The 27155-nt window shown below is 38.9% G+C and overlaps 1 protein-coding gene across 1 annotated transcript; it reads right to left on the bottom strand.

The window, feature by feature from the left end:
• Nucleotides 1-15404: 15404 nt before the first annotated feature.
• On the bottom strand, nucleotides 15405-18273 carry LOC122585419. Its single transcript, XM_043757552.1, has 6 exons — nucleotides 18071-18273; nucleotides 17337-17486; nucleotides 16895-17108; nucleotides 16251-16777; nucleotides 15890-16157; nucleotides 15405-15809 (listed from the first exon to the last, which is right to left on the bottom strand). The coding sequence occupies exons 1-6, from the start codon at nucleotides 18271-18273 to the stop codon at nucleotides 15405-15407; spliced, it is 1767 nt and encodes a 588-aa protein (XP_043613487.1).
• Between the last annotated feature and the right edge of the window lie 8882 nt (nucleotides 18274-27155).

Raw genomic sequence — 27155 nt, 5'->3', positions numbered from 1 at the left:
AGTTGCTCAGGCCTTTCATTGGCAAGTTTGTGGTTGTGTACTTTGATGATATTCTTATTTATAGTGCTTCTTTTGATGAGCAGGTCATGCATGTTAGGAAAGTTTTGGCCTTACTTCGCAGGGATAATCTTTATGCAACAACAAAAAAGTGCGTGTTCATGACCCATAAAGTCCTGTTTTTGGGGTATATTGTTTCTGGTGATGGGATACAGGTGGATGAATCTGAAGTAGCAGCGGTTCAAAACTAGCCAACTCCTACTACCATTACTAAAGTTCGTAGCTTTCATGGACTTGCTTCGTTTTATAGGCGGTTCATTCCCCATTTCAGTACTATTATGGCTCTAGTGATAGATTGCATAAAGGGGAAGACACTTGTATGGACTGAAGAGGCAAAGTTGGCTTTTCAAGCTATCAAAGGCAAGCTTACTACAACACCAATTTTGGTATTGCCTGACTTTTCTCAAGTTTTTGAACTTCATATTGATCCTTCAAAGGTTGGAATTGGTGGGGTTCTAAGTCAGGGTGGAAGGCATGTTGCTTATTTCAGTGAAAAATTGACTGGACCAAAATTGAATTATAGAACTTATGATCTGGAGTTTTATGAAGTGGTCCAAGTTGTAAAGCATTGGCGTCATTATTTGTTCCATAAGAAGTTTGTTTTGTTCACTAATCATGATTCTTTAAGGCATATAGGCATGGTCGTTGGTTGGCATTTCTTGAGAAGTTTACATTTGTGGTTTAGCACAAAACTAGTGTTTCTAATAGAGTTGTTGATGCTCTGAGCAAAAGGAGTAATCTACTTGTTGCTATGAGAGTTGATGTGCCGGGTCTTGATGAAATTCGTGAGCAGCTCATTACTGACCCATATTTTTCAGTTGTTATGCAGGATGTGCAATCTGGCGAGAAATCCGACTTTTTGATACATGATGGCTTTCTTTTCAAGAGCAATCAATTATGTATTCCTGATTCTAGTCTTCACTTAAAGATCATTAAGGAGTTACATGGTGAAGGGCATGTTGGTTGTGATCGTACTTTACAATTGGTGCAAGATTCTTATTTCAGGCCTACTATGAGGAAAGAAGTTGATCATTATGTCAAACGGTGTTGTATTTGTCAAGTTTCTAAAGGCACAGCTACTAATGTCGGTCTTTATATGCCTTTGCTTGTTCCTTTACAACCATGGGTTGATACTAGCATGGATTTTGTGTTGAGGTTGCCTCGTACTGGAGAGAGGTAATGATTCTATATTTGTTCTTGTTGATCGGTTTTCAAAGATGGTTCATTTTATCCCTTGCAAGAAGACAACTGATGCTGTTAATGTTGCACAACTTTTCTTTCGTCATGTGTATCGATTGCATGGTTTGCCTACTTCTATTGTTTTTGATCGGGATACCCGGTTTCTAAGTCACTTTTGGCGTAGTTTATGGAAGATGGTCAATACTCAGCTTAATTGCTTATCACCCACAAACTGATGGGCAAATTGAAGTTGTTAATCGATCAATTGGTAATTTATTGAGGTGTTTAATTGGTGATCATGTCAAGGCATGGGATCAGAAGATGTGTCAAGCAGAGTTTGCTCATAATCATGCTGTAAATCGAAGTACTGGGTTTAGTCCATTTCAGGTCGTTTATTCGTCTCAACCTCGAGGGCCATTTGATTTGATGATAGTTCATGTTTCTGGCTCTATTCCAAAGAAAGTTCAAGATTTTGTTGAAGGGTTACATGATGTTCGCAAAGCTGGTCATGATAATTTGGTCCAAGCCAATGCCAATTACAAGAAAGTTGCTGATCAAAAGAGAAGACAAGTCGATTTTGAAGAAAGTGACTTTGTTTGGGTTGTTTTGACTAAAGATCAATTCCCAGTTGGAGAGTAAAACAAGCTACCAGCCAAGAAGATTGGGCCTGTTGAAATTATGCAGAAGATAAACCCCAATGCTTACCGTCTCAAGCTACCTAGCCATATTCGTTGTTCTCATGTGTTTAATGTGAAGCATTTGTTGCCTTATCACGGTGATTCTTCCGATGATGATCTTGGTGCGAATTCGAGGACGACTTTTGTCTACCCAAGTGGGAATGATACAGGCCCAAGCCCACGTATTGAAGATCGGGCCCTTTTGTACTTAGAAGATCAAAACAAAAAAAGGTCTTCACTAAAATGGTCGTAACTTTTGCTACAGTGCTCCGATTTCAACGTATGACTAGTCGAAACGACCGTGGGAAAGCGGAGCATCAGCGGTCTGGGTCAGTCTTTGGGCCCCAAAACGCTGTTTTCTAGGAGTTATGGACCTTTTTATATGCTTTTTCGGGTTTTTTGAATTTTCTTTTCGTTATAACTTTCGGCCCACTTGTTATTTAGGGCCCGTTTGAGTTTTGCATGCTTATTTATATCACTGTAGCCATGGGAAAATGATCAGTTTATCATAAATGAAAATTTTATTTTTTCCTACACGTGTGTGTTTGTGTGAAAATCCCTAAACTTCGACATTATTTTAGATTCAACGAACTTTAGAAGAATTGTTTTCCGGGTATTCTTTTGTAAGTCCCAACTATATAATAGTTGAGTGCTGAAGACACCTCTATGTCGATGGTGAGTGTACTTTGCGACACGTTCACTTAATCTGGATGTGACCAGTTAGAAGTGAACAGTGTACCAGGTTAACTGGAATTATACTTATTAAGGTGACAATCAAATAAGTAAATACAATGCAATAAAGTAAAGTACAAGTAAGTAAATTGGTGAGACAATATGTACATTTTCAAGTGTATTTTATTTATTGATTGTTAAATAAAATACAAGGTTGTTATGGAACCAAGATAATACATGAATGTAAATATCCTAACAACCTATGAAATACAATTGATCTATACTTAGAAATTCTATTATCAATCGAAACACTTAAAGTTGTGAAATGTTCCTTTTTTCGATTGAGAGAATATTGCACAAGTTCACCAACAATATTGCAGAATGTATATGTTTGCAACGTTGTTTAAAATGCTTGTGCAAGGACCTCTATTTATAGTCGAAGGTTGAGCATTGGGATCTCAACTTCGACGTACAAATATGGTTGACAGCACACAAAAGTATTAATAAATAATTCTTTGTGTGTGCTAAATAAAGTAAGACAAAAGGTTACTTTATTCAACCACTCTACATCTTTGCATTTTTATCCACAGACAAGATTATTATCCAGGTAAAAAGATGTAGTTTAAAAGGTCCTCCTCGTAATCAGTGTTAAGCTTTGTAAAGGCATTTACACTGGAGGATCTCCAGTTGATTAATCTAATAGAATGTCAACTGGGCTTCGTTGCCATTTCCATTCTCTTTCTTCCACTTGTTGTCTTCGACTCAACTGGAATATCTTCAGATGTTGTTCTTCAGATCTCAACTGGAGGAGAAATTTGTACGGATGGGACAAAAACTACCTCAATTGGTGTAACTAGGAACAAGACTCGATATATTTGTAAAACTAGGAAGTTCAGTTTTGTAGACACCGAACTTGTCCACGTAAATTGAAGTTCGGTGTCTCCTAAACCGAACTTGTCCTACAAAAATATGAAGTCTGGACAAACTGTTGCAGCACTAGAAAAGCACCTCCACGTGGGCAAGTTCGGTGTTGTAGACACCGAACTTCAATGTACGTGGACAAGTTCGGTGTCCACAACACCAGACTTCCTAGTTTTACAAAAATATGAAGTCTGGTTCCTAGTTACACCAATTGAGGTATTTTTTTTCCCATCCGTATAAATTTTTCCAACTGGAGGAAGTCATCAGTTGCATAAACTGTACATTGCAACTAGACTTCAAATATTTCGGACAATCCTTCAATTTCTCCAGATGCAACTGGAGAGCTCCAGTTTTCCGCAAAACTGGACCTAACAAATTCCCCCTAATTGTCTTGAAATATTGCCAAGTATTTTCAAACTTGTTTCTATACAAGTATAAGTTTGAAATACTTGAGTTTGATAAAACCTTTTAATTTTTTAAGGCATTTTTAGAGTTCTATCTTGTGGGCTACAATCTGGCAACTTGTATATACAAAAATTTTACAACAGTTACAAGAAAGTAAATAAAATTACAATTAGATAGACAGAAGGAAAACTTAAACAGATGGCCCTTCGCCAGTTTTCCTCCTCTTGGCAACAGATGAAATCGGCTGCTTATCTTCCAGATCAAAGTTCAATCTTTCTTCAACATTTTCCTTGAACTTGATTAGGTTCTGCAATACATATTCCCAACCTTTTTCAGCTTTGTTCTTGTGTTGCCTTTTCTCCAACAAGCTCAACATCTCCACATGCTCTCAACCACAAAGTGTTTGGCACCAGGTTTAATCGAAACCTTCACATCAGTGATCTTACCTTTATTGTGCCTTCGACGCTGTACATCAGATAAATATGTTCGAGCCTCAGATTCATTGGTTAGTTTGATCTGGCTCGTGCTCAGTTTGTGAGTAGCAGCTCGAATGTCTTCATTTGTGGGTTCAGATGGTTCTACCCAAGTCCTCAGGTTTGCATCCCTTGGCAAAGCTTTTTGTTTTCTTCCCTTGGACTTGGGTGGATTCAATACTTGTTTGACCACCTTCTTAACTTGCTCAGTTCTCTTGCAAATCCCTTCAGTTCGTAAATATGCAGTAGTAGAGGTATGCACTGACCTTTCCCCCTTGGCAGCATCTAAACCCAAACGAACATTTTCAAAGTCTTGATGACTTGAAGGTAAATTAGCTAGAGGCTGCCACGACTGCATATCCTTACACTGCTTGAAGGTTCCACAAACCAACCTCAAGGTCCTCCATAAATGATTGACTTCCCTTGACTGAGTCATTACATTTTCAAAAGTTTTAGCTTGACTCGTCTGGATTTCATTTAACAGTTTTACCTCATCTGGAGAGAGACCTGAGGGAACCATCTCCTTAACCACTTCCTTCATCATTTCCTTTAATCCTTCATTCTTGTCCCTGCCAGCTTCAGTTTTTAGATTGTTTATGGCAGTTGAATGATCAGATACCTTGCTGGCTAAAGTGTCTAGACTGCACCTCAACCGATCGATCTCAGAAGTAATGGGAGTGAGATCAACCTGGGGTGCTGCAGTCTTGGTGATCTCAGATATCACCTTTTCCAGAAACAATTGTTCTCTAGCAGCCAAGGTTTCTTCTATCTTATGACCAACTGAAGAGGCCAACTGGTTACCAAGATCAGTCACATCTAGACCAGGTTTTTCAAATAACAACTTCACCTGTCTTTTAAGCTCCTTCAAATCCACCTCTGAAGATCTGACAGTTGTATTCAGCAGGTTGGTGATTGAAGATGTGACACCAGTTTCAGTAAGTGCAAAAGCCTCCCTTAAAAGATGTTGCCAGTTGATTGGAGTAATTGACCAACTCATTGAGCTTGTTAAATACCAAGTCCTCATTTGCAGGGAACTTATTGATCCCTAGGTCTAACCACTTCGACGTTTGTAATGTGTTCTTTCTGGTACTTGGAGAGGGACTTGGCATTTTTATCAAGTGTCTTTTGAATCTCCTCCACTCTCGTAAGGAGGTTTGAGAGATCGGTTTGGAAAGACACGAACTGGCTATCCAGTGACGGAGGGGAAGATGTCACTGGACCGGCTCTAAAAGCTACAGGTACAACTGGAGGAGGTAATACAAGTGTTGGTTCTCCAGTTGTAGTAGCACCAGATGAGATAAGAGGAGTTGTTGAAGAAAGAAAGGGAAGAGATTCAAGTTGTCGTTCAGGCTGTTGATCAAAAAAGGAAGGGAGTTGATCATGTATAGATGCATCAGCCATTTCCTTATCAGATTCTGTCTTAGATGAATCTGAAGACTCAAGCTGAAACTTACCCTCATTTATGCCTAGATCCATAAATGTTGAGGGTGACTGAACAGAGTGTTCAGGCTCCTAATGACCAGTTTGAGTTTCCTCAATGGTTTCATCAGTTCTAGAATCCGTTGTCGAAGCATCTTCTCCCTGGAAAGAGGTCACTGGTGCCTCAACTACAACTGCTCTTTCCTCAGTTGCAATATCATGGGCCGTAGAGTCTGGAACCTCGATCTCCAGCTGTGAATGGCCAGAGACTTCGTCAATTTGTGCAAGAGTGTCAGAATTTTGGTTCTCCAAGGTAAGTGCTAACATGGACTCTATTCTGGGTTGGGCTGACCCAATATCATCTTCACCACCCTCACCTAGAGAAGTTTCGAGGGTGGTTGATTGCAAATTTTCCCTTTGACTTTCTCCAGGTGCTTGTTGGGAAACACCTAAAGGGCTGGCTGGTGTACTATCATCAGTGGCAAGTGCTGATGCTTTAGGAGCCATTTTAGAAACATTGGAAACTGAAATTGAATGTTTTGGAATTAGGGTTCTTGATTTATTAAGAAGGGAGAGAAAGGAAGCGATTTTGATGATTGGAAGAGTAAATGAATGTAATTTTTGTGTGAAGTAAATGGGAAAAGATTTTGGTGTGGGTATATATAGACAATAAAATATTACCAAAATATATACGAAAAGATATTTTAATTCCCAAATTTTCGAAATCGTTTATTACTTTGCGTTTTAGAAAATTTGAAATTCAAAAATATTTAATGCCAACTTGTCAACCATTTAATGCTACGACGACTGGTATTCCCACGCGCCCACTACCAGCAACAATCCCTATAAAAAGTGCATCTTTTTATCAAAATGGTTTTGACACTTCATATGACGACTGGGAGTGGGATAAAACACTCGAGTACCATCACGTGTCACAAATATTAACCAAGTATCCTTATCGTTATGAAAATCTGGTTGACCACCAGTTTGAGATAAGACTAAACGTGTACACTGGAGATTATCTAGTGCCAGTTTCAACTGGAGAGGTTCTCGAGTTGCAGTTTTCAAAACAAAAATAAATATTAGTCAGTTTCAACTGAAGATTTTTTCAGTTGCATATTTGAGCAAAAATGAATTTTAGTCATAAAAACATTTTGAGTTTTTTCCCCTTAGAATGATGATCCAGATATCAGTTAGTGCCAGGATAGTATCACAAAGGAGGCGTTCGATAGCCTGACGAGCAAAGATCATCTGGACCTCCTTAACTGGAGAACTTCATCAGTGTCACTAGTTTCCAATTTCAAGGATTTAGCATACCCAATTCGCTAATGAGATGTTTAAAAGTCTTTTCATCAAGAGGTTTTGTAAACACATCAGCTAATTGTTTATCAGTGGGGATGAAGTGAATTCAATATCTTCTTTCATAACATGATCTCGAATAAAATGATACCTGATGTCAATATGCTTTGTCTTTGAGTGCATCACCGGGTTGTGAGATATAGCAATTGCACTGGTGTTGTCACAAAAGATTGGGGTTCTTGTATATTTCATACCATAATCGAGCAACTGGTTCTTGATCCAATGAATCTGGGCACAACAACTAGCCGCAGAAATGTAATTTGCCTCAGCAGTTGACATTGAGACCGAAGTCTGCTTCTTACTAGTCCAACTTACCAGTTTCCCCCATAGGAAGTGACAACCACTAGTTGTAGACTTTCTATCTATCTTACAACCTGCATGATCTGAATCTGAATAACCCATTAGATCTAACCCTGAGCCTTTGAGATACCAAAGACCAAGGCTAGGGCACCCTTTTAAGTACCTAAAAATGAGCTTAACAGCGTGCAAATGAGATTCTCTTGGGTTAGCCTGAAATCCTGGCACATAAACATGTTGCAAACATTATATCTGGTCCACTTGTAGTTAAATACATCAGTGAACCAACCATTCCACGATATTCTTTTTGATCCACTGGTTTTCCATTTGGGTAAGGATCCAAATTTAAAGGAGCTACAATGGGTGTGTTTTTCGATGGGATTGAATCAAATTTGTATCTTCTTAACAAATCTCTGACATATTTTTCTTGGTTAATAAAAATACCATCCATGGTTTGTTTAATTTGTAAACCTAAGAAAAATGTTAATTCACCCATTAAACTCATTTCATACTCAGTTGACATGATTTTCGAAAACTTTTCACACATTGCATCATCAGTTGATCCAAATACAATGTCATCAACATAAATTTGTACTAGCAAGATATTACTTTTTTCTTTCAAGATAAACAAGGTATTATCTATTGCACCTCTTTGAAAACCATTATTAAGAAGATGTTTAGTTAAAGTGTCATACTAGGCTCTTGGGGCTTGACGAAGACCATACAAAGCTTTGTTCAGTCTGTATACCAAGTGAGGATGCTTCTCATTAAGGAAGCCTGGAGTCTGTTTAACATACACTTCTTCTTCCAAGGTTCCATTCAGGAACGCACTTTTAACATCCATTTGAAAGACTTTGAATTGTAAATGAGCAGCATAAGCCAAAAATATTCTAATGGCTTCAAGTCTTGCAACTGGAGAAAAGTTTCATCAAAATCGACACCAATCTAGCTTTGTTCCTTAGACCTACCTCATACCAATGGGTTCTTTCTTTAACCATGGGGACAAGGAACAAGTTCCCAAACATTGTTCCTTTCGAACTGGTTGAGCTCTTCTTGCACAGCCTTAACCCAGCTTGGATCTGCCATAGCCTCGTCAATCTTTTTTGGTTCAATCAGTGATAAGAAGGTGACGTTCAAGCATTGTTCACTTGTGGCTCTTCTAGTCTGAACCCCACTATCTGGATTTCCAATAATTTGTTCAATTGGATGAGCTGCAGTCCATTTAGTGTATTGATTAGGTTGATATAGCACAACATCAGTGCAACTCACTTGGCGATCCTCAACAGTTGTAGCAACTGGAGAAGGATCAACCCAAACTACTTCAACTTCATCATCAGTGTCAACTGGAGTGAGAACATGATTTTCTTCAAATAAAGGCATATCTTGAAGAACTGGAGAGGTTTGAACTGGTTCTGATGTTGTTGTGGCACGTACATCTGATCCAATCACCAGTTTATATGGTAAATTAAAACTGATGGAGGGATAGAATGAAGTGTCACTAGAGCTTTTCTTCTGTGCAACTGGTTCCATGTCTTGATGACTGGAAACATCTTTTGGGGCAACAATTGATTGATGAACTTGATCAGATACACCAAAATCAGCTGGGACAACTGGAGATAAATCAAGGCTTGGTTTTTTATTGATTGCTTCATTAGATTCATCAAATGTGACATGAATTGTCTCATGTACCTTTTGGAGTCTATAAATATAAACTCTATAGGCTTTTCTAATATCTGAATGTCCCACAAAAACACCCTCGTCAGCTTTTGAATCAAACTTTCCCAACTGACTGGAATCATTCAAAATACTAGCATGGTACCCGCGCTTTGTGGCGGATACCATGGTTCGAGCTTCTCATGTTGCGATTACCAAAAAAAGTAAGCGTGGACAATTAATCAAGCAATACATACGATGGATAACATAGCTGCAATAGCGGCCAATGTTAAACTAAAAGTACAAGAAATCAAAATAAATGTAACCAATTGTATACACAACTTGCAACTTAGATGTAAAATTAAATATATATTGGAAAACTCATGCAAAACCCGGATCTTTGTTTCAATAATATAACTAACTCAGCTCAATGTAAGGAGAAGGAATAATATCACTGAAAAGACAAATAAAATATTACATTAATTAGTTGAAATTAAGCGACCGAGATAGTGAATAAGAAAATAATTCCAAATGTAAAGTTTAAAGAACCTACAAATACAAATTATGTACCGTGTAATACTTCTCTGTGCACTACATTTGGCGTGTATACTTCGGGTCAATGGAAGTCTTTCACATGCCTAACCAGAACCTGTAGGACTAATAGACAATACAATAACAATTGTTTGGTAAGCTTCAAAGTAGACAATGCAATAATTTAACACTTTAGTAATTGTGGATGAATATTCACGATACACTTGGACAATTTTTCTTAATTCTAAGAGTGATGCTGCTGATGAAATTATCAAATTCATTAAGAAAATGGAAAATCTCAACAGCATAAGGGTTAAAGAACTCAGAAGTGATCATGGCACTGAGTTTAGAAACCACACTCTTGAATCTTTTTGTGCTGATCAAGGGATCTCACAAAACTTCTCTTCTACTAGAACTCCTGAGCAAAATGGTGTTGCTGAAAGGAGAAATAGAACTCTTATTGAGGCAGCACATACGATGCTCAGTGAGTCCTCACTTCCCAGTAGGTTTTGGGCTGAAGCAGTCAACACTGCTTGTCACACTCAAAATCGATGTCTCATTGTTAAAAGACATGACAAGACAGCATATGAAGTGTTAAGAGGAAAGAAACCTCAAATCAAAAACTTCAATATATTTGGTTGTCCTATCTTTATTCTTAATAATAAGGATCATCTAGGCAAATTTGATCCTAAAGCTGATGATGGTTATTTTGTTGGATATTTTGCCATTAGCAAAGCTTTTAGAGTATCTTTTAGAGTATTTGATACTCGACTTCAAAAAGTGGATGAATCCGTTCATGTCACTTTTGATGAAAGCTCATATGCTCTTAAAGATATCCAGCCATCTTCTACTGAAGAGATCTTCAATGAGTTCACTAATCCTCCTACGAAGGATGCTGACTCATTTGTTGATACTTCTTGCTTATCTCCTCTTGATCAGCAACTCACTGAGGACAGTTCAGCAGATCCTAAGCTGGAGCAAGATGCTGCTCATATCTATACGATTGAGCCAGTTGAGCCTATCTTAAGGTCAATCCATGCTGCATCAGCCAAACCTAGATCACTGGCTGATAATGTGCAAGCTGATGACTTTGCTGATGATGAGTTTCATGATGCTTCAGCTAACGCTGAAGACATGGAGTCTGCTGATGACCCCATCATTGATAACTCAAATCAGTCAAATCAGTCAAATGGTTCATCAAGTGTCCCATCACTTAAATGGACTTCAAGTCATCCTGTTCACCAAATTATTGGTGATCCTCAGCAGGGCATTGTGACTAGATCAGCGACTAGAAACACATGGGTTGCAGCCATGGTTGACCCATCGTGGGTTGCAGCCATGCAAGAAGAACAAACACAATTCCAAAGACAGCATGTTTGGTTCTTAGTTCCTCTTCCTCCTGGCAAAGAACCCATTGGAACTAAATGGGTTTATAGGAATAAAATGGACGAAGATGGTGTTGTTATACACAACAAGGCTAGGTTAGTAGCTCAAGGTTACCTTCAAGAAGAAGGTGTCGACTATGATGAAACCTTTGCTCCAGTGGCTAGACTTGAAGCAATACGCTTATTCTTGGCACATGCTGCTTATCGAAACTTCACTGTATATCAAATGGATGTCAAGAGTGCTTTCCTAAATGGAAAACTTGAAGAAGAAGTTTATGTGGAGCAGCCACCTGGTTTTGAAGATCCAACCAAGCCAAACCACGTCTTTCGTCTTTATAAAGCATTATATGGTCTTAAATAAGCTCCTAGAGCTTGGTATGACACTCTTTCTAAATTTCTTCTTTCTCATGAGTTTCAGCGAGGATCTATAGACAACACCCTCTTTATTTATAGAAAGGGTGCTCATGTTCTATATGTGCAAATATATGTCGATGACATCATATTTGGATCCTCCAGCAAGAAACTTTGCAATAAGTTTAGCTCACTAATGTCTTCTCACTTTAAAATGAGTATGATGGGTGAGCTAACCTTCTTCCTTGGTCTACAAATTCGTCAACTTACTAATGGCATCTTTATAAACCAAGAAAAATATATACGAGACATACTAGCCAAATTTGATATGTCTAATATCACCACAAAGCCTACTCCCATGTCTCCTCCAAACAATCTCTATGCTGACCTTGATGGTAAGCATGTGAACCCCACCTTTTATCGTGGGATGATAGGCTCGCTGATGTATCTTACAGCGAGTCGTCCAGACATTATGTTTGCTACTTGTCTTTGTGCAAGGTATCAAGCATCACCTAGGGATTCTCACCTTCTCGCTATCAAGCGTATCTTCAAATATCTCAAAGGGACTTCCTCTCTAGGTCTTTGGTATCCCAAGGATTCTAACTTTAACTTAGTTACATTCTCTGATTCTGACTATGCTGGTTGCATGTTAGATAGGAAAAGTACTAGTGGTGGATGTCAACTATTGGGGGGAAGGCTGACTAGTTGGTCTAGTAAGAAACAGCATATAGTTTCCATCTCCACTGCTGAAGCAGAGTATGTGTCTGCAGCGAGTTGTTGTGCACAAGTCTTCAGGATTAAAAATCAACTCGCTGACTATGACTTAGATTTCTCTAAGATCCCAATTATGTGTGATAATACCAGTGCTATTGCCATCACACACAATCCTGTTCAACATTCCAAAACAAAACACATTGATATTAGATATCACTTCATCCGTGACCATGTCATGAAAGGGGATGTTGAAATATACTTCATCCCCACTGATGATCAACTCGCTGATATATTCACTAAACCACTAGATGAAAAGAGATTCAAGGATCTCGTTAGTAGGTTGGGAATGCTAAATGGTGATCCTACAAGTTCAGCAACATAATCACTCATGTTTTCCTGCCCATCTTCCTCTTATGAAGACAAGCAGCGACTTTTTAAGTCAAAGTCATCAGCGAGCTCTTCCTTTTTACTCACTGATCCCTGTTGCTTCAGCGAGCTCTTCCTTTTTACTCACTGATCCCTGTTGCTTTGGGAAAAAGCAAAATAAAGGCAATGGAAAGACAAAAGTTTCCATCCAGTCCACAGCAAACGGCTGTGGTAACGACACATAAAATCCGTTGATCCCTGATGTTTTAGGAAAAAGCATAATAAAAGTAATAGGGTGGTGAAAGTCCCTGTAAGTCCCAACTACACGTAGATGGTACAACTGGAGACACCTCTATGTCAATAGTGGATTTCTTTGCAATACACTTATCAAATCTGGACGAGACCAGTTAAGATAAGTGGTATACCAGGTATATCTGGAGGGTATACTTATTAAGGTGACAATGCAAATAAGTAAATAACAATGCAACAAATAACTTAAGACATAAAGTAAATGGTGAGGCAATATGTATTTTTCATATGTATTTTATTTATTGATGTATAAACAAAATACAATTGATCTGAAATACAATTGATCTGAACTTGGAAATCTCTAAAACAATCGAAACACTTAAAGTTGTGAAGTCATTCTTTTTGCGATTGAGAGAATTTGCACAAGAACACCAATATATATTGCAGAGAGTATTTTTGCAAAGATATATTTTGTGTGTGCAAATGGCTTGTATTTATAGGCAAAGGTTGACATTGGGATGTCAACTTTGCCGTACAAATATGGTTGAGATGCATTTAAGATTGTTATGGAAATCCTTAAAAAGCTATATAAAGTATGTCAGAGAACACACTTTATTCAACCTGCTTTTGTACTTTATACAAGGATAATTGGTATTATCCGGGTAATAGTACACAAAGCAATAAAGCCATTTTCCTCGTATTCAGTGTAAAGGTTTGTAACTCCTTTATACTGAATATCTCTCCAGTTGTTGATCTGGTTAAACTGGTCACTAGGCTTCGCTACCATGGCCAGTTTCTATCTTCCATTTGATGTCTTTGACTTCAACTGGACGGTCTTCATTTCATCAGATCTTCAACTGGAGGAAGTCACCAGTTGCATTAACTGTACGCTGCAACTTGACTTCACATATTTATGGACAAATCAAATAGTCTCCATATGCAACTGGAGACTGGCCAGTTTTTATTAAAAACTGGCCCTAACAAATTCCCCCTATTTGTCCAAAAATATGCACAAGTCTTTTCAAGTTGGTATATATACAAGTGTTAACTTGAATGGACTTGGTTTGACAAAATCTATCTAAATTTTCCAAGGCATTTTTATAGATCATTAAATGCCTTAGAAATATTTTCTTTTATCTTGTTAGATTTTATCACTTATCTATCTTGTGGGTTTCGAACTGGTTGAGCTCTTCTTGCATAGCCTCAACCCAGCTTGGATCTGCCATAGCCTCGTCAATCTTCTTCGGTTCTATCAGTGATAAGAAGGTGACGTTTAAACATTGTTCACTGGTGGCTCTTCTAGACTGAACCCCACTAGATGGATCTCCAATGATCTGGTCAATTGGATGTGCAGCTGTCCATCTGGTGTAATGTCTAGGATTGTAAGATACAATATCAGTGCAAGTTACCTTGGGATCCTCTTTTGTTGTAGCAACTGGTGGAGGATCTGCCCAGACTACTTCAGCATCTTCATCAAAATCATTTAGATCACGATTTGCATCATGAAATACTTCATTTAAAGGCATTTCTTGAAGTACAGGTGAATCTGGAGGATTTTCTACAGCAATCTGGATGTCTTCAGGTTCTAATATTGGAGTAGCACGAACATCTGATCCAATCACCAGTTTATGTGGTAAATTAAAACTGATGGAGAGATAAAATGAAATGTCACTTGAGGAATTCTTCCTTTCCTTGCTAACTGGTTCCAATCTTGGTTGATTGGATACATCTTCTAGAGGGCTAACCGACTGATGAACTTGGTCAGATATTTCAAAATTAATCTGGGAAGCTTGAGAATTATCAAAGTTTGGTTTCTTGTAAATTGCATCATTGGATTCGTCAAATGTAACATGAATTGTCTCATGAACTTTTAAAAGTCTATAATTATAAACTCTAAAAGCTTTTCGGATATCAGGATATCCAAGAAATACTCCTTCATCTGCTTTGGCATCGAACTTGCCAAGTTGACTTGAGTCATTTAAGATGAAAACTGGACAGCCAAATACATGAAAATAACCAATATTTGGTTTCCTCTTGCGAAGCACTTCATAGGCAGTCTTCCTATGTCTCTTGACATAAACAGATCGATTCTGGGTATGGCAAGCTGTTGACACTGCTTCTCCCCAGAAACTGGTTGGAAGATTAGATTCCGATAGCATACTTCTGGCAGCTTCAATTAAAGTTCTATTTTTCCTCTCAACTACACCATTTTGTTCAGGTGAGTGAGCTGAAGAGAAATTCTGAGAAATGTCAGTGTCATTACAAAATGATTCAAGTACTTTATTTTGAAATTCTGTACCATTATCACTTCGTTACTGACAAACTTTATGAGAATATTTGAGCTCAATTCTTTTGATGAGTGAGATGATTTCAGCAGGCGCATCACTTTTAGATCTGAGAAATACCACCCAGCAAAATCTGGTGTATTCATCCACAACGACCAAGGTATATTTCTTGCCAGCTTTAGTTTGAACATTCACTGGACCAAACAAATCCATGTGGAGCATGTGAAGAGGTTCAATGATGCTAAAATTTTGCCTTGTCTTGAAACTAGCTCTTTTCTGCTTGCCTATCTCACAACCAGGACATGGCTTCTCCTTTTTAAAGGAAATCTGAGGAATCCCATCAACGAGTTGTTTTCTAGACAACTTATTAATATTTTTGAAATTTAGATGGGATAACCTCTTGTGCCACAGCTAGTTGGTGTCTTCATCAGCCTTGGTATAAAAACATTGCTCTTGAGGGGCAGTTTCCATATCCATGACGTATACATTTCCCTTCCTTGGTGCAACCATAACCACTTTCCAATCTTTGTTAAATATGGTACCTTGAGCAATATCGAATAATACCTTATATCCGTCGTCATACAGTTGACTGACACTTATCAGGTTGTCTTTCAAACCATTGACAAAGGCAACTTTAGTGAACTCGATCTGTCCATTATTGATTATACCATATCCCCCAGTTTTCCCACTTCCATCATTTCCAAATGTCACCGCCGGTCCATCTTGGACGGTGAACTCTTCCAGCACGGACTTACATCCGGTCGTAGTCTGTCCAGCTGTGCTGTCCAGATACCAGGTATTCTTTTTACGATCGCCCTGCACACCCACAAAAGAAATTAGTTTCCTTTGGGAACCCATCTCTCGATGGGTTCACTGGACTCACAATGGGAATCCACAGTTTCCTTCTGGGGTTGTGAACTGGAGGCTGAAGCTGGTGATTTTCCAATTTCAGGAGTAAAAGTTTTGGAAATAACAGGAGTTTTACCCTTTTTCTTCTCAGATTTTGTTCCAGATTGAACAATTTGTTTCTTATTTTTCTTTGAAAGGGGTTTTTCAATAACATTTTGTTTTGCAACTAGAGGGGTTGAAGTTCCTTCCAAGTTTTTGATTTTGGTAGTGCAACTCTGAACCTGTCTAGACAAAAGTTGGAGTTGCTCTTCCAATCTTAACAAAATATTGTTATTTTCATTAGGCAGCTGAGCCTTGGACTAGGGCTCGGCAGTGGTCTTGGTCTTTTGAGTCTTGGGCTCTTTAGACTTTTGAGGCAAAGGCTTTTCACCAGCAGCCTTCTTACCTGGAACTTTAGCCTTTTGGGCTCCAGATTTAACCTCAACAGGGGTGGTCTCAACCGATTCAGTTTTCTTGGAACACTCAGGTTGGTCATAAGGGGTCTTAATTCGGATGCTTTCTGGTAATTCATGAATATCAGGAATTGCAGCTGCCATCTCTTTATCTCCAGCACCAATTGTTCTAATTTGGGCAGAAATGGTCTTAGTGCAAGCATCATAGTTCCTCCCAGATGCCCTTACCCAGGTTTTGATAACCATTTGTTCTTTTTCAAGGTCAGATTGCAATTTTTGGTTATCCAGTTCCAAAGCCTCATTCAAGGCAACTGACTCATTGAGAGCCAACTGGACACTTTGGAAATCATTTGCCATGGTTTTTAAATTTTTTAATTCATTTAAAACTGTTTCCAGATACATTTCACCATCGGTTCTAACAGTTTCAACAAATAATAAATCACCATTAAGTGATTCAACAATGTCCAGTTTTGATTCTGTATCCTGTTCAATATCATAATCATATACCTTTTTCAGTATGATATCAACCCATCTTCCTGAGACAACATCTTCCATCACCAGATGTTGAGTTTGCTTATCTTCCAGTGCCATAAAACATACATCTCTGATCTCCTCTTCATCATCAGATGATTCATCAGAGAGTTCCCATTTCTCTTCAACATTAGCCACTAAACATTTATTTTGCTCATTTTCTTTTTCAAGAGAAAGGAGAGCAATTTGGGCCTTTAATTTCTTATATTTGTTCTTATAAGAATCATCAGATTTATGGTATGTAATGGCAGGGGGACCAGTTTGATTGTTCATCTGACTAGATCTGCATTCCTTCATAAAGTGACCTTTCTTACCACACTTATAGTAGGTGAGATTGGCTTTATCCAGAGAGTTGGAACTGGAAGCATTGTTTGAGCCATTAAATCGATTAGATTTATGCTTAAACCTATTAAAGGTTTTAGCAATCATGGCTACTAGATCATCATTGTCAGTTTCATCACAATCTTCACTGATTTCAGTGGTCAGTCCTGAGTTCAAGAAATTGTTTAACATCTCCTTCATCGAATGTGGCTGGACATTCTCAGCAGACATTAAAGCAGCACAAGGTTGGCCGGTCAAGCTAGCAACCTTTGAACTCTGGGCATGATTGATAGCATCTTGTTCAGCTACCAGTCTTGCAGCATTATTATCTTCAGTGAATCTGAAGGCTCCATAGAGAGATGCAAGAGTGTGACTATGCAGGGTCTTACCTTGTCTAAGGACAAGAATCATGTGTGCCCACTTGGTTGGAAGAATATCACAAAATTTTTCAAGAAGAATATCTTTATCTTTTTCAACACCCAACCCTCTCAGCTAATTAATGAGGCTAGTAAATCTGGTGTATGTACCAGTTAAACTTTCATTGGGCTAGGCAAAGAAGGTTTCATACTTCTTGTTCAAAGAAACTTTTCTGGTGGACAAGGTGTCATTTCCTCCTTCAAACTGAAGAATTAATTCATCCCACATAGACTTAGCACTGGGAAATAACACAAGTGTTGGAATTAAGTCTTCAGGGACAGCGCCTAGGATCATGTTTTTCAGTCTGGTATCCAAGTCAACCAGTCTGCGATCCTCATCAGACCAATGGTTTCAGGCTTCTCCCTAGTACCTCTTCTACCAGTAGGGTCAAGAAGAGGACTAACACCAGAGGACATAGGTATATATGGTCCATCTTTTAAGATTTTCAACATATACCTGTCTATCCCACCAAAATGCAAAAGCATTCTGGCCTTCCACGTGCTAAACTTGTCATTATCCCCATCGAATTTAGGGACAGGGGTGTTGGAATAATGCACGTGGACATGGCTAGGAGTAGGAGGGGTAGGAGGAGGAGGGTTATTGTTAACAACATGTTCAGGATTAGTTTGAGTTGTTTGATTAATAGGTGGTGTTTGATTACCAGTTTCGAAATTAGGACCAGAACCATTTCCACTTCCAGTAGTAGCCATCTGAACAGATCTAGGTTATAGAATATAAAATTCAACCTTTCTGCTCTGATACCACTTGTAAGTCCCAACTACACGTAGATGGTACAACTGGAGACACCTCTATGTCAATAGTGGATTTCTTTGCAATACACTTATCAAATCTGGACGAGACCAGTTAAGATAAGTGGTATACCAGGTATATCTGGAGGGTATACTTATTAAGGTGACAATGCAAATAAGTAAATAACAATGCAACAAATAACTTAAGACATAAAGTAAATGGTGAGACAATATGTATTTTTCATATGTATTTTTTTTATTGATGTATAAACAAAATACAAAGGTTGATGTGGAACCAAGATATTACATGTATGTAAATATCCCAACAACCTATGAAATACAATTGATCTGAACTTGGAAATCTCTAAAACAATCGAAACACTTAAAGTTGTGAAGTCATTCTTTTTGCGATTGAGAGAATTTGCACAAGAACACCAATATATATTGCAGAGAGTATTTTTGCAAAGATATATTTTGTGTGTACAAATGGCTTGTATTTATAGGCAAAGGTTGACATTGGGATGTCAACTTTTCTGTACAAATATGGTTGAGATGCATTTAAGATTGTTATGGAAATCCTTAAAAAGCTATATAAAGTATGTCAGAGAACACACTTTATTCAACCTGCTTTTGTACTTTATACAAGGATAATTGGTATTATCCGGGTAATAGTACACAAAGCAATAAAGCCATTTTCCTCGTATTCAGTGTAAAGGTTTGTAACTCCTTTATACTGAATATCTCTCCAGTTGTTGATCTGGTTAAACTGGTCAGTGGGCTTCGCTGCCATGGCCAGTTTCTATCTTCCATTTGATGTCTTTGACTTCAACTGGACGGTCTTCATTTCGTCAGATCTTCAACTGGAGGAAGTCACCAGTTGCATTAACTGTACGCTGCAACTTGACTTCACATATTTATGGACAAATCAAATAGTCTCCATATGCAACTGGAGACTAGCCAGTTTTTATTAAAAACTGACCCTAACAGTCCCTATCTAGTCCAGTAGTAAACGGTTGCTGGGAAAGACATCTAAAATCCGTTGATCCCTGATGCTTTGGGAAAAAGCATAATAAAAGTAACAGGGTGCTGAAAGTCCCTATCTAGTCCAGCACCAAACGGCTGCTGGTAAAGACATCTAAAATCCGTTGATGGCTGACAATTTGCCAAAAATTGTTTAATGCTCATCAGCATCCACTCTTTCTTTCCTTGTGGTGCTGATTAAAACTTGGTAACCATTCCTTTTTGATAAAATAAACTCTTCAGTGGATACCTCAATATATATGAGTGTATTCCACTACTTATTTTGTTAATATTTTATTATATATATCTCAAACGGTTACCTCGATTTTCTCCCAAATGGGCAACTTGTACACTGTACGCGCCGTATGAACTTGAGTACAGTTGAAATCGTGGTTCATATAGTCACATCATACCTCTCTGATACGTAAATACAAACATTGTCCTATAATTTTAAAATAATATTTTTATGCCACGTATGAAAGAGAGTACATGTGACGACTAACTTTTTGCAATTATAGGGCCCATATCCATGTCATATATATTCACAATCCCTTCCATATTCCATCTTTTACGTTCATTTTTCTTCTCTATCAATTTCAAATATCTCTTATCATTCAAACTTCTCTCTCAAAATCTTTCAAACATCTCTTGAACTTTCCAATCATCTCTAAAACTTACCAAATGGCTTCTTCTTCTCAACAAGAAATCACTCCAACATATCTCATCTCTGAGAAATATGATCCAGAAGGGATCCCCTCCTCTAATCTAGTTTCATTCCAGGCCTCTAAACTCATTATAAAGGCCAACAACTATCTTGCTTCTCCTAGTATCCCAGAAAATGTAGAGGGATACTTCTCCATGTTAGACTTCATCAAAGGGTGTGACGTCAGAAGGACGATTTACAGAGATCCTGAAGAAATGCCTCTTCATCTCTTGAGAGAGTTTTGTTGGACTTGTGACTATGACAAGGTCAATGATGTCATCACTGGATCGGTGATGAAGGGGGAACATAAAATATCTGTTACTGTTGATTCGTTGAGGCGTGCTCTTCGTCTTCCTCAACAATCTATTGAGCGTCCGTTTGTTGGTTTGGTATCCACCCAAGTATGGAAGGAATGGCTGGCTACCATTGAATATGGCACCAATGTTGAACCTGTGCAAGCTGTGCACAGCAACCCCCAAAAGAAGTTCTTGCCAGGGGTGTGGAGGTTGTTGTTCACTCATGTAATACAATGTCTTGGTGGCAATAGTGGATCATTTGATCAAGCCACTGCTGGTCAGATGCAGATGATATATGCACTGGCAAATGATCGATTCCTTGACTTTTCCAGTGTCATTTTTGAAGATCTTAAAGGGAAAGTAACCATCAAGAATAGATCAAGTTCAGTGCCATTTGCAAGATTTCTCTCACTGATCTGTAAACAGGAATTAAAGGAGAAGTACATGCCTCCTGGTGCTCAATACATGCTGTCTCCCAGAATTGCCAATATTGTATATAAGACTCCAGCATGTGATCCAGAACAATTTGAAGCAAGATTCGTTGAGCTTACTCCAGCAATGAATCAGGTACTGATCACTGTTTTTCCTGAACAATATGCACCAACCCCTCTGGAGCTGGTGTGCTGGTAATCCCCCCAGCAGCCTCCAAAGCTCACAAGAAACCCAAAAAATTAAGGAAATTAAAAATTCTTTCTTCTTCCACTTCACCTCCTGCTGCTGTCCCAACACAGCAGCAGCGAGTACCAAAGGGTCCAACCACTAAGGTTAGGAAGTCCTCATGCCCAAGGACATTAGAAACCCAGCTAGCCCATCAGCAGTCTCCCAACAGACTGCTGACGAGAATATGGGAAACTGTCAGCAGCCACCTCAAACTTTTGTAGGCGAGGTTGGTGTAGAACATGGGTCACCCCAGCCCACTAGAGTTGAGTCAACCACTACTATAATTCCCTTTTCTTCTCAACCCTCTGAGTCGCCGACAGCAGCCAGATCACAGGTGTTGCTAGAGTCAGCAAATTCTACGGCCGATGATGAGTTGGTGCAACAAGACACTGACTTTGAGGCACCCGGTTCCCCTGGCCCTTTAAATTTTTCAGTTGAAGCAAGAGTTGGTATTCAGGATGTTGAGAATATGGTGGTGGGATCTGGTGCTGATGAGGTCTTAAACGAACAAGAAAATGTGCTTACTGAAGGTGCTGGAGATGAATTGGTCGATAATGTTGTGGAAAGTGGTGGTTTTGATGTTGGTGATGATGTTGAGTTTGATGACGAAGAGAGTGATCTTGAATTGGATGATTTTATGGTTGAAGATTTCCAGCTGGATTTCTCCACCCAGGCTGATGTACTAGTTAGTGATATGGAGGATGATGCTGATAAGGAAACTGCTGCTGATGATAGTGCAGCAGTCACTGAAAATTTTGAAGATGTTGCTGCTGACACTCACACTAAAATTGTTAATATAGCACCACAAGCAGCCACTTCAGAACAAGTAGATGTACAAGCACTGGGCATGCCCTCCTTTAGCATGCCTTCTTCGTTCTCTAGTGCTTTTGGATGTACCTCTAGCAAGCCTGCTGATGTTCCATTAACTGCCAAAGAGTTGGGACTTTCCTTCAATACCAACTCCGCTGACAGGCTTGCCAGAATTGAAGAAAACCTAAATGATCTCACCAAGGCTGCTTCTATTGCAATTAAATTGAAAGATGTTGAAGACGATGCCTTGGTAAATACATTAAAAAGCTGGTACCTCATGCAGAAAGAAAACTCTGCCAGCATCGATAAGATCAAAGACAAATCTATCTCCATGGCTGCTGATCAAACTAAGTTGCACATATTTTCCTCCTCTATTAGAAGAGATCAGCAGGCCATCCGGGGAGTGACTAGATCGCTGTGTAGAACTGGTAATGCCACCAGAATGCTTGCAAAGAAGGCATCCTCTAGCAGTAAAGCTGCTGTTGCTAAGGTTAAGAAACTTGCTGACCTGGTGTCTCCCCTTATCACCCAGGTTGAGAACAATTCTAAGGCAATCAGTGCCTTGGAAACACAAATGGCCAGTCTTCCTCCTCCTCAAGTCTCGTTCACTAAGGAAGATCGTAAGTGCCAACAGAAGCTAGAGGCGGAAGTTGGGGAAATCAAGAACTTGCTCACCCAACTTCTCAACAAGAAAGATGCCCCGACAGCAACTATGGAAGTTGTTATTAATAATACAACCTCCAAGGGGGAGAAAGCTGATGCTGTCATCTTGGATCTTGTATCTGAAGCAGTAAAAAAGGCAGTGGGTAATATGTTTGAGGAAACTGCTAACAAGGTCCTTGATGAAGATGATAATAATGCTACAGCCACTGAAACAACAAATGAAGAAAGAGCATTAGTGGTTGTAAAAGGAACAAGTCCCCCTGCTGAAGCTGAGGGGGAGACAGATGCAAATGCTAAGGGGCAGCAGTCATTGGCTATGAGTGATGCTCCTCAGGATCAGAACGTGCTTAATGAAGAAGAGGAAGCAAGTCCTCAAACATTAAAAGCAGGATGGGAAGCCGCTCGCATTCAAGAAAAGGAGACGGATAGATCCAGAGAGATGCTCCCTATCTTTCATCCTCGCTATGTTGCAAATGCTCAAGTTACTCAGATAACTGAAGCTGGAAGGCAGCAGCTTGTAGAGGCAGGCATTCTCAGCAGACCATCTTCCTCACTCACTGCTCAAAACGTATCCATCACTTCCCCGGCAGGCAATTAATTTCAGGTGATCGATGTTCTCTCTCTTACTGCCGAGGGAAAAACTCAAGAAGAGGCACTGGAGGAGCTTGACAGAATAAAGTTGAACCAGGAAAATGAAAGGAAGAATCTGCAGTTCATTTCCCAGTTGGCCCTCTTCGAGAAGGATCAGATGGATGCTGAACAGAAGATGCTACTGACCACTGGTGGGCCTCAAGCTCTTTATAGACAAAAACAAGCTGATGTAGAGCAACGATTGAAAGAGAAAAGAGAAAAGTTTGAGAGCGAGAAGGCCAAGTGGATAAAGATCATGAATGATAGAAAGAGGAAGGAAAGAATAACTGCTATTGAAGTTCACAAAGCAGCTTTGGGAACCAAATCAAATCTGAAGTTCGTAAGGGAAGGGGACACTGCGCCAACAAGAATTGAAGATGTGAAGATCACTAACCTTGGAGCGTTAGAATGGTTTGAAATTTATATGCTGATAAAGAACAAAAAGGCTGCCAGTTATGTACACCTTCAGAAGATGCTGGAAGAATATTTTGATAAAGCTCTGAAGTTTAAAACAAAGTTTAAGGCAGACCTCCCATTGTTGAGAGCTGTCTTTGGGACCCCCAGCAGCTGTTACTTTGTCAGTAGGCAAGCGTGTACCTAAAAGGAAGCATGCTGAAAGACTCTTGCTTGCTGATCTTCCTCCTATCCCCACTGATGTTGGTCTGAACCTGAAGCTACCCCCAGAGCCTTCTTTGAAGAAGGAAGAGTTCTTGAACAACCTGCTGGCATCTTCTTCAACAACTTTCAAAATGATGAACTCTTCATCCGCATTGCTGAAATGGAAAAGGCATCCACGGGATTTCCGATTGGCCTCATGAAAAGGTTTGTCAAAGTGTCGAGTGCCAGATCGGTCATCAGCATGATAGATGAGGAGCTGACTAAGCCTCATAGAAGAGATGATCCGGTGCTAAGGATAGCCAAGCAAGAAGAAGCTTTTGAAATAGAAGCAGCAATGGCCTCAAATGTCTTTAATATTTAATGTATATTGCTTGTAACATTTTTTTAACGTGAAATAAAGACATTTTTCTCTTCCCTCATTTGTATGTCTTAAGTACTATTCATTCAGCAACTCTCCTCAGCAAATAGGGGGAGATTGTTAAGTCTGGGATTCGTTGAAAAAGACTTGCTCGCTGACGTGTGTCGTCAGCAAGTATTCAGCAAGTCATCAGCAGGTGAAGTGACCTCTTCAGCAAGTTGAATGCTCCAACATGTTGGTCATGGCAGAAAGAATTCAAATCAAATAAAGACAAGAAGTCACATGGTGGTTAACCAACTGTAATTTGCCTTGAATGGCAAAGGTACATGTTGGGACCAAAGCAAGGGTTCTCTCTCTCATACCCGATTTGGTATAGAAGACAAGGGCACATGATTCAAGTACCATGAGCCAATGGGATGTCGACAACCACCATCAAGTCACCATCAAAGAAGACTGTGTTGCCCTAATCCTTCTCTATAAAAGGCAACACAGCCACATTGTTACAAGTGTGTTAGTCACCTTGAAAGTGTGTATCACTTGTAATTGTTCAAGTTTTTAGTGTATCTAGACTTAGCAATTACCTCTGTTCTTTTGTATTCCTGTAAGTCAAGTGTGTAAGATCAACCATGTATTCATCGTTTAATCAATGATACATTTGATTATCCTTGCATTGATTTATTACAATTGAACTTGTTATTATTCTTGTTGTTTACCTGCTTATTTACTTTCTTGTCTAATTTAAATAAAACATAAGTTGTGCATTCGTGGACCATCAATTAGGGACATGTTTCATAAGTTTGACTTCACCCATGTCACTCCCAAACGCACTCCTATGTCTCTTCCAAATAACCTTCATGCTGACCCAAATAGGAAGCATGTAAATCCGACTTACTATAGAGGTATGATTGGGTCGCTCATGCATCTTATGGCGACTCAACCTGACATTATGTTTTCCACATGCCTCTGTGCTCGCTATCAGGCCTCTCCACGAGAGTCTCACCTCCTCGTTGTAAAGCGAATCTTCAAATATCTTAAAGGTACACCCACCTTGGGTCTTTGGTATCCCAAAGATTCCAACTTTGATCTTGTTGGATTCTCTGATTCTGACTATGCTGGATGTATGCTTGATCACAAAAGCACCAGTGGTGGTTGCCAACTGCTGGGAGGAAGACTTACTAGTTGGACCAGTAAAAAGCAACATACTGTCTCCATCTCCACAGCTGAGGCAGAATATGTCTGTGCAGCGAGTTTTTGTGCTCAAATGCTTTGGATGAAGCATCAACTCGCTGATTATGATTTGGAATACTCTAAAATTCCAATCATGTGTGATAATACAAGTGCTATTGCTATTACACAATCCTGTTCAGCACTCCAAAACCAAGCATACTAATATTCGATATCACTTCATTCGTGATCATGTCATGATCTATTTCATTCCAACTGATGATCAACTAGCTGAAATCTTTACAAAACCTCTGGATGAAACTAGATTCAAACTGCTTGTAAGCAAGTTAGGAATGCTGAATGGAGAATCAGCAACATGATTGTCATGTCTGCTACTCAGCTAGTGAGTTTGTCTTACTCGCTGATCCCTATTGCTTTGGGAAAAAGCAAAACAAAGGCAATGGAAAGCCAAAAGTTTCCATCTAGTCCAATAGCAAACGGTTATTGGTAAAGACCTCTAAAATCCGTTGATCCCTGTTGCTTTGGGAAAAAGCAAACAAAGGCAATCACTACAACAAAATTGGCTTGACAAGACGCCTAAAAGTGTCCTATAATGTTACTTTATAGGACACATGAGATGATAGGACCACTAGTAAAAGCGTCCTTTCTAAGAGGGTCCTATAAAGTTTAAGTGTCCTATTAAACCATAAAATAGGACACTTTATAAGGTCCTAAGATGCATACTAGGACACTTTATAAGGTCCTAAGATGCATGCTTTTATGACACATATTAGTGTCCTAAAAATCGGTAGATCACACACAAATCACCCCTATAACGACACCACACAAAGGGGTCCTAATACAAAAGGGTCCTAACATGTCAAATGATGGGACGTTTTATTCATTTATAAAGCTATATGAGCAAGCACATAATTATATTAAGAACGACTGTCAAATGATTTTCATTAAACCCAAGACATAGATAGAAATAAGTCATCGAAATAAGTCATTCCATAACAAAAGCACTAGACATAAGTCATTACATCATTATTCAAGATCTTCAAACATTAAACATCAAACTAAAAGTAACAAGAGAAACAAGAACATAGTCTTCGGCATCATGCATCCTTCTCACTCGTGACAAACTACCTACAAATTTATCATCCATATATAAGCTTTAGCGTAAAGCTTCGTCTTATAAACTTAATAACATCAAAAGTTAAAAATGTTGACATACCGTAATTAAAGAACATGGCCATGCGATAGATGCACCAACAGGATGATCAAATGTGTCTAATGACCCATATGGTCTAATCAAACTTTCATCTCTTTTCACAGCTACTTCAATATATACCTCACACCAATCACGCCCAATTTCTTTGCCCCCAACTTGTTGATTTGGATCCAAGCTATTTACCCTTCCTCTCGCTACAACCTCAAAGTTTAGAATGCTTTTAAGGAAAACTTCATCTCCAACCTGATATTAGTTTGGTCCACATTTATCAAAAAAGAGATATCATAAGTAATGTAAATAATGTAAATGTTTCCATAAAGTAAAAGAGCAACAAAAAGTTTGAAGTATATTGGCTTACATGGACAAAAAATTTTAAAAAGAAAAAGAAACACACAAGTAATGTAACTAGGGGTGATCACAATGTATGTTGGCCCAAAAAAAGCCCCAACCTGAAGTCACAGATACATACATTGCTATAGCCTATAACTAGACATTCGATCTCATTCCAACATTACACCATCGAAAGAATGATTCTATAATTTGTAGACGATACTTAAAACTCAGTCACAAACAGATACCCATCCATCTATGATCTATCTTATAAAAAACCTGATCAAACTCTTCAAATGTATGTTCAGATTTACAATCTGCTACTTTTTTTCACACCAAAAAAATGTGTTATTTTTT

The sequence above is a fragment of the Erigeron canadensis genome, chromosome 1 (assembly GCF_010389155.1).
Source record: "Erigeron canadensis isolate Cc75 chromosome 1, C_canadensis_v1, whole genome shotgun sequence".
NCBI lineage: Eukaryota > Viridiplantae > Streptophyta > Magnoliopsida > Asterales > Asteraceae > Erigeron > Erigeron canadensis.
This window is presented reverse-complemented; position numbering and strand designations above follow the sequence as displayed.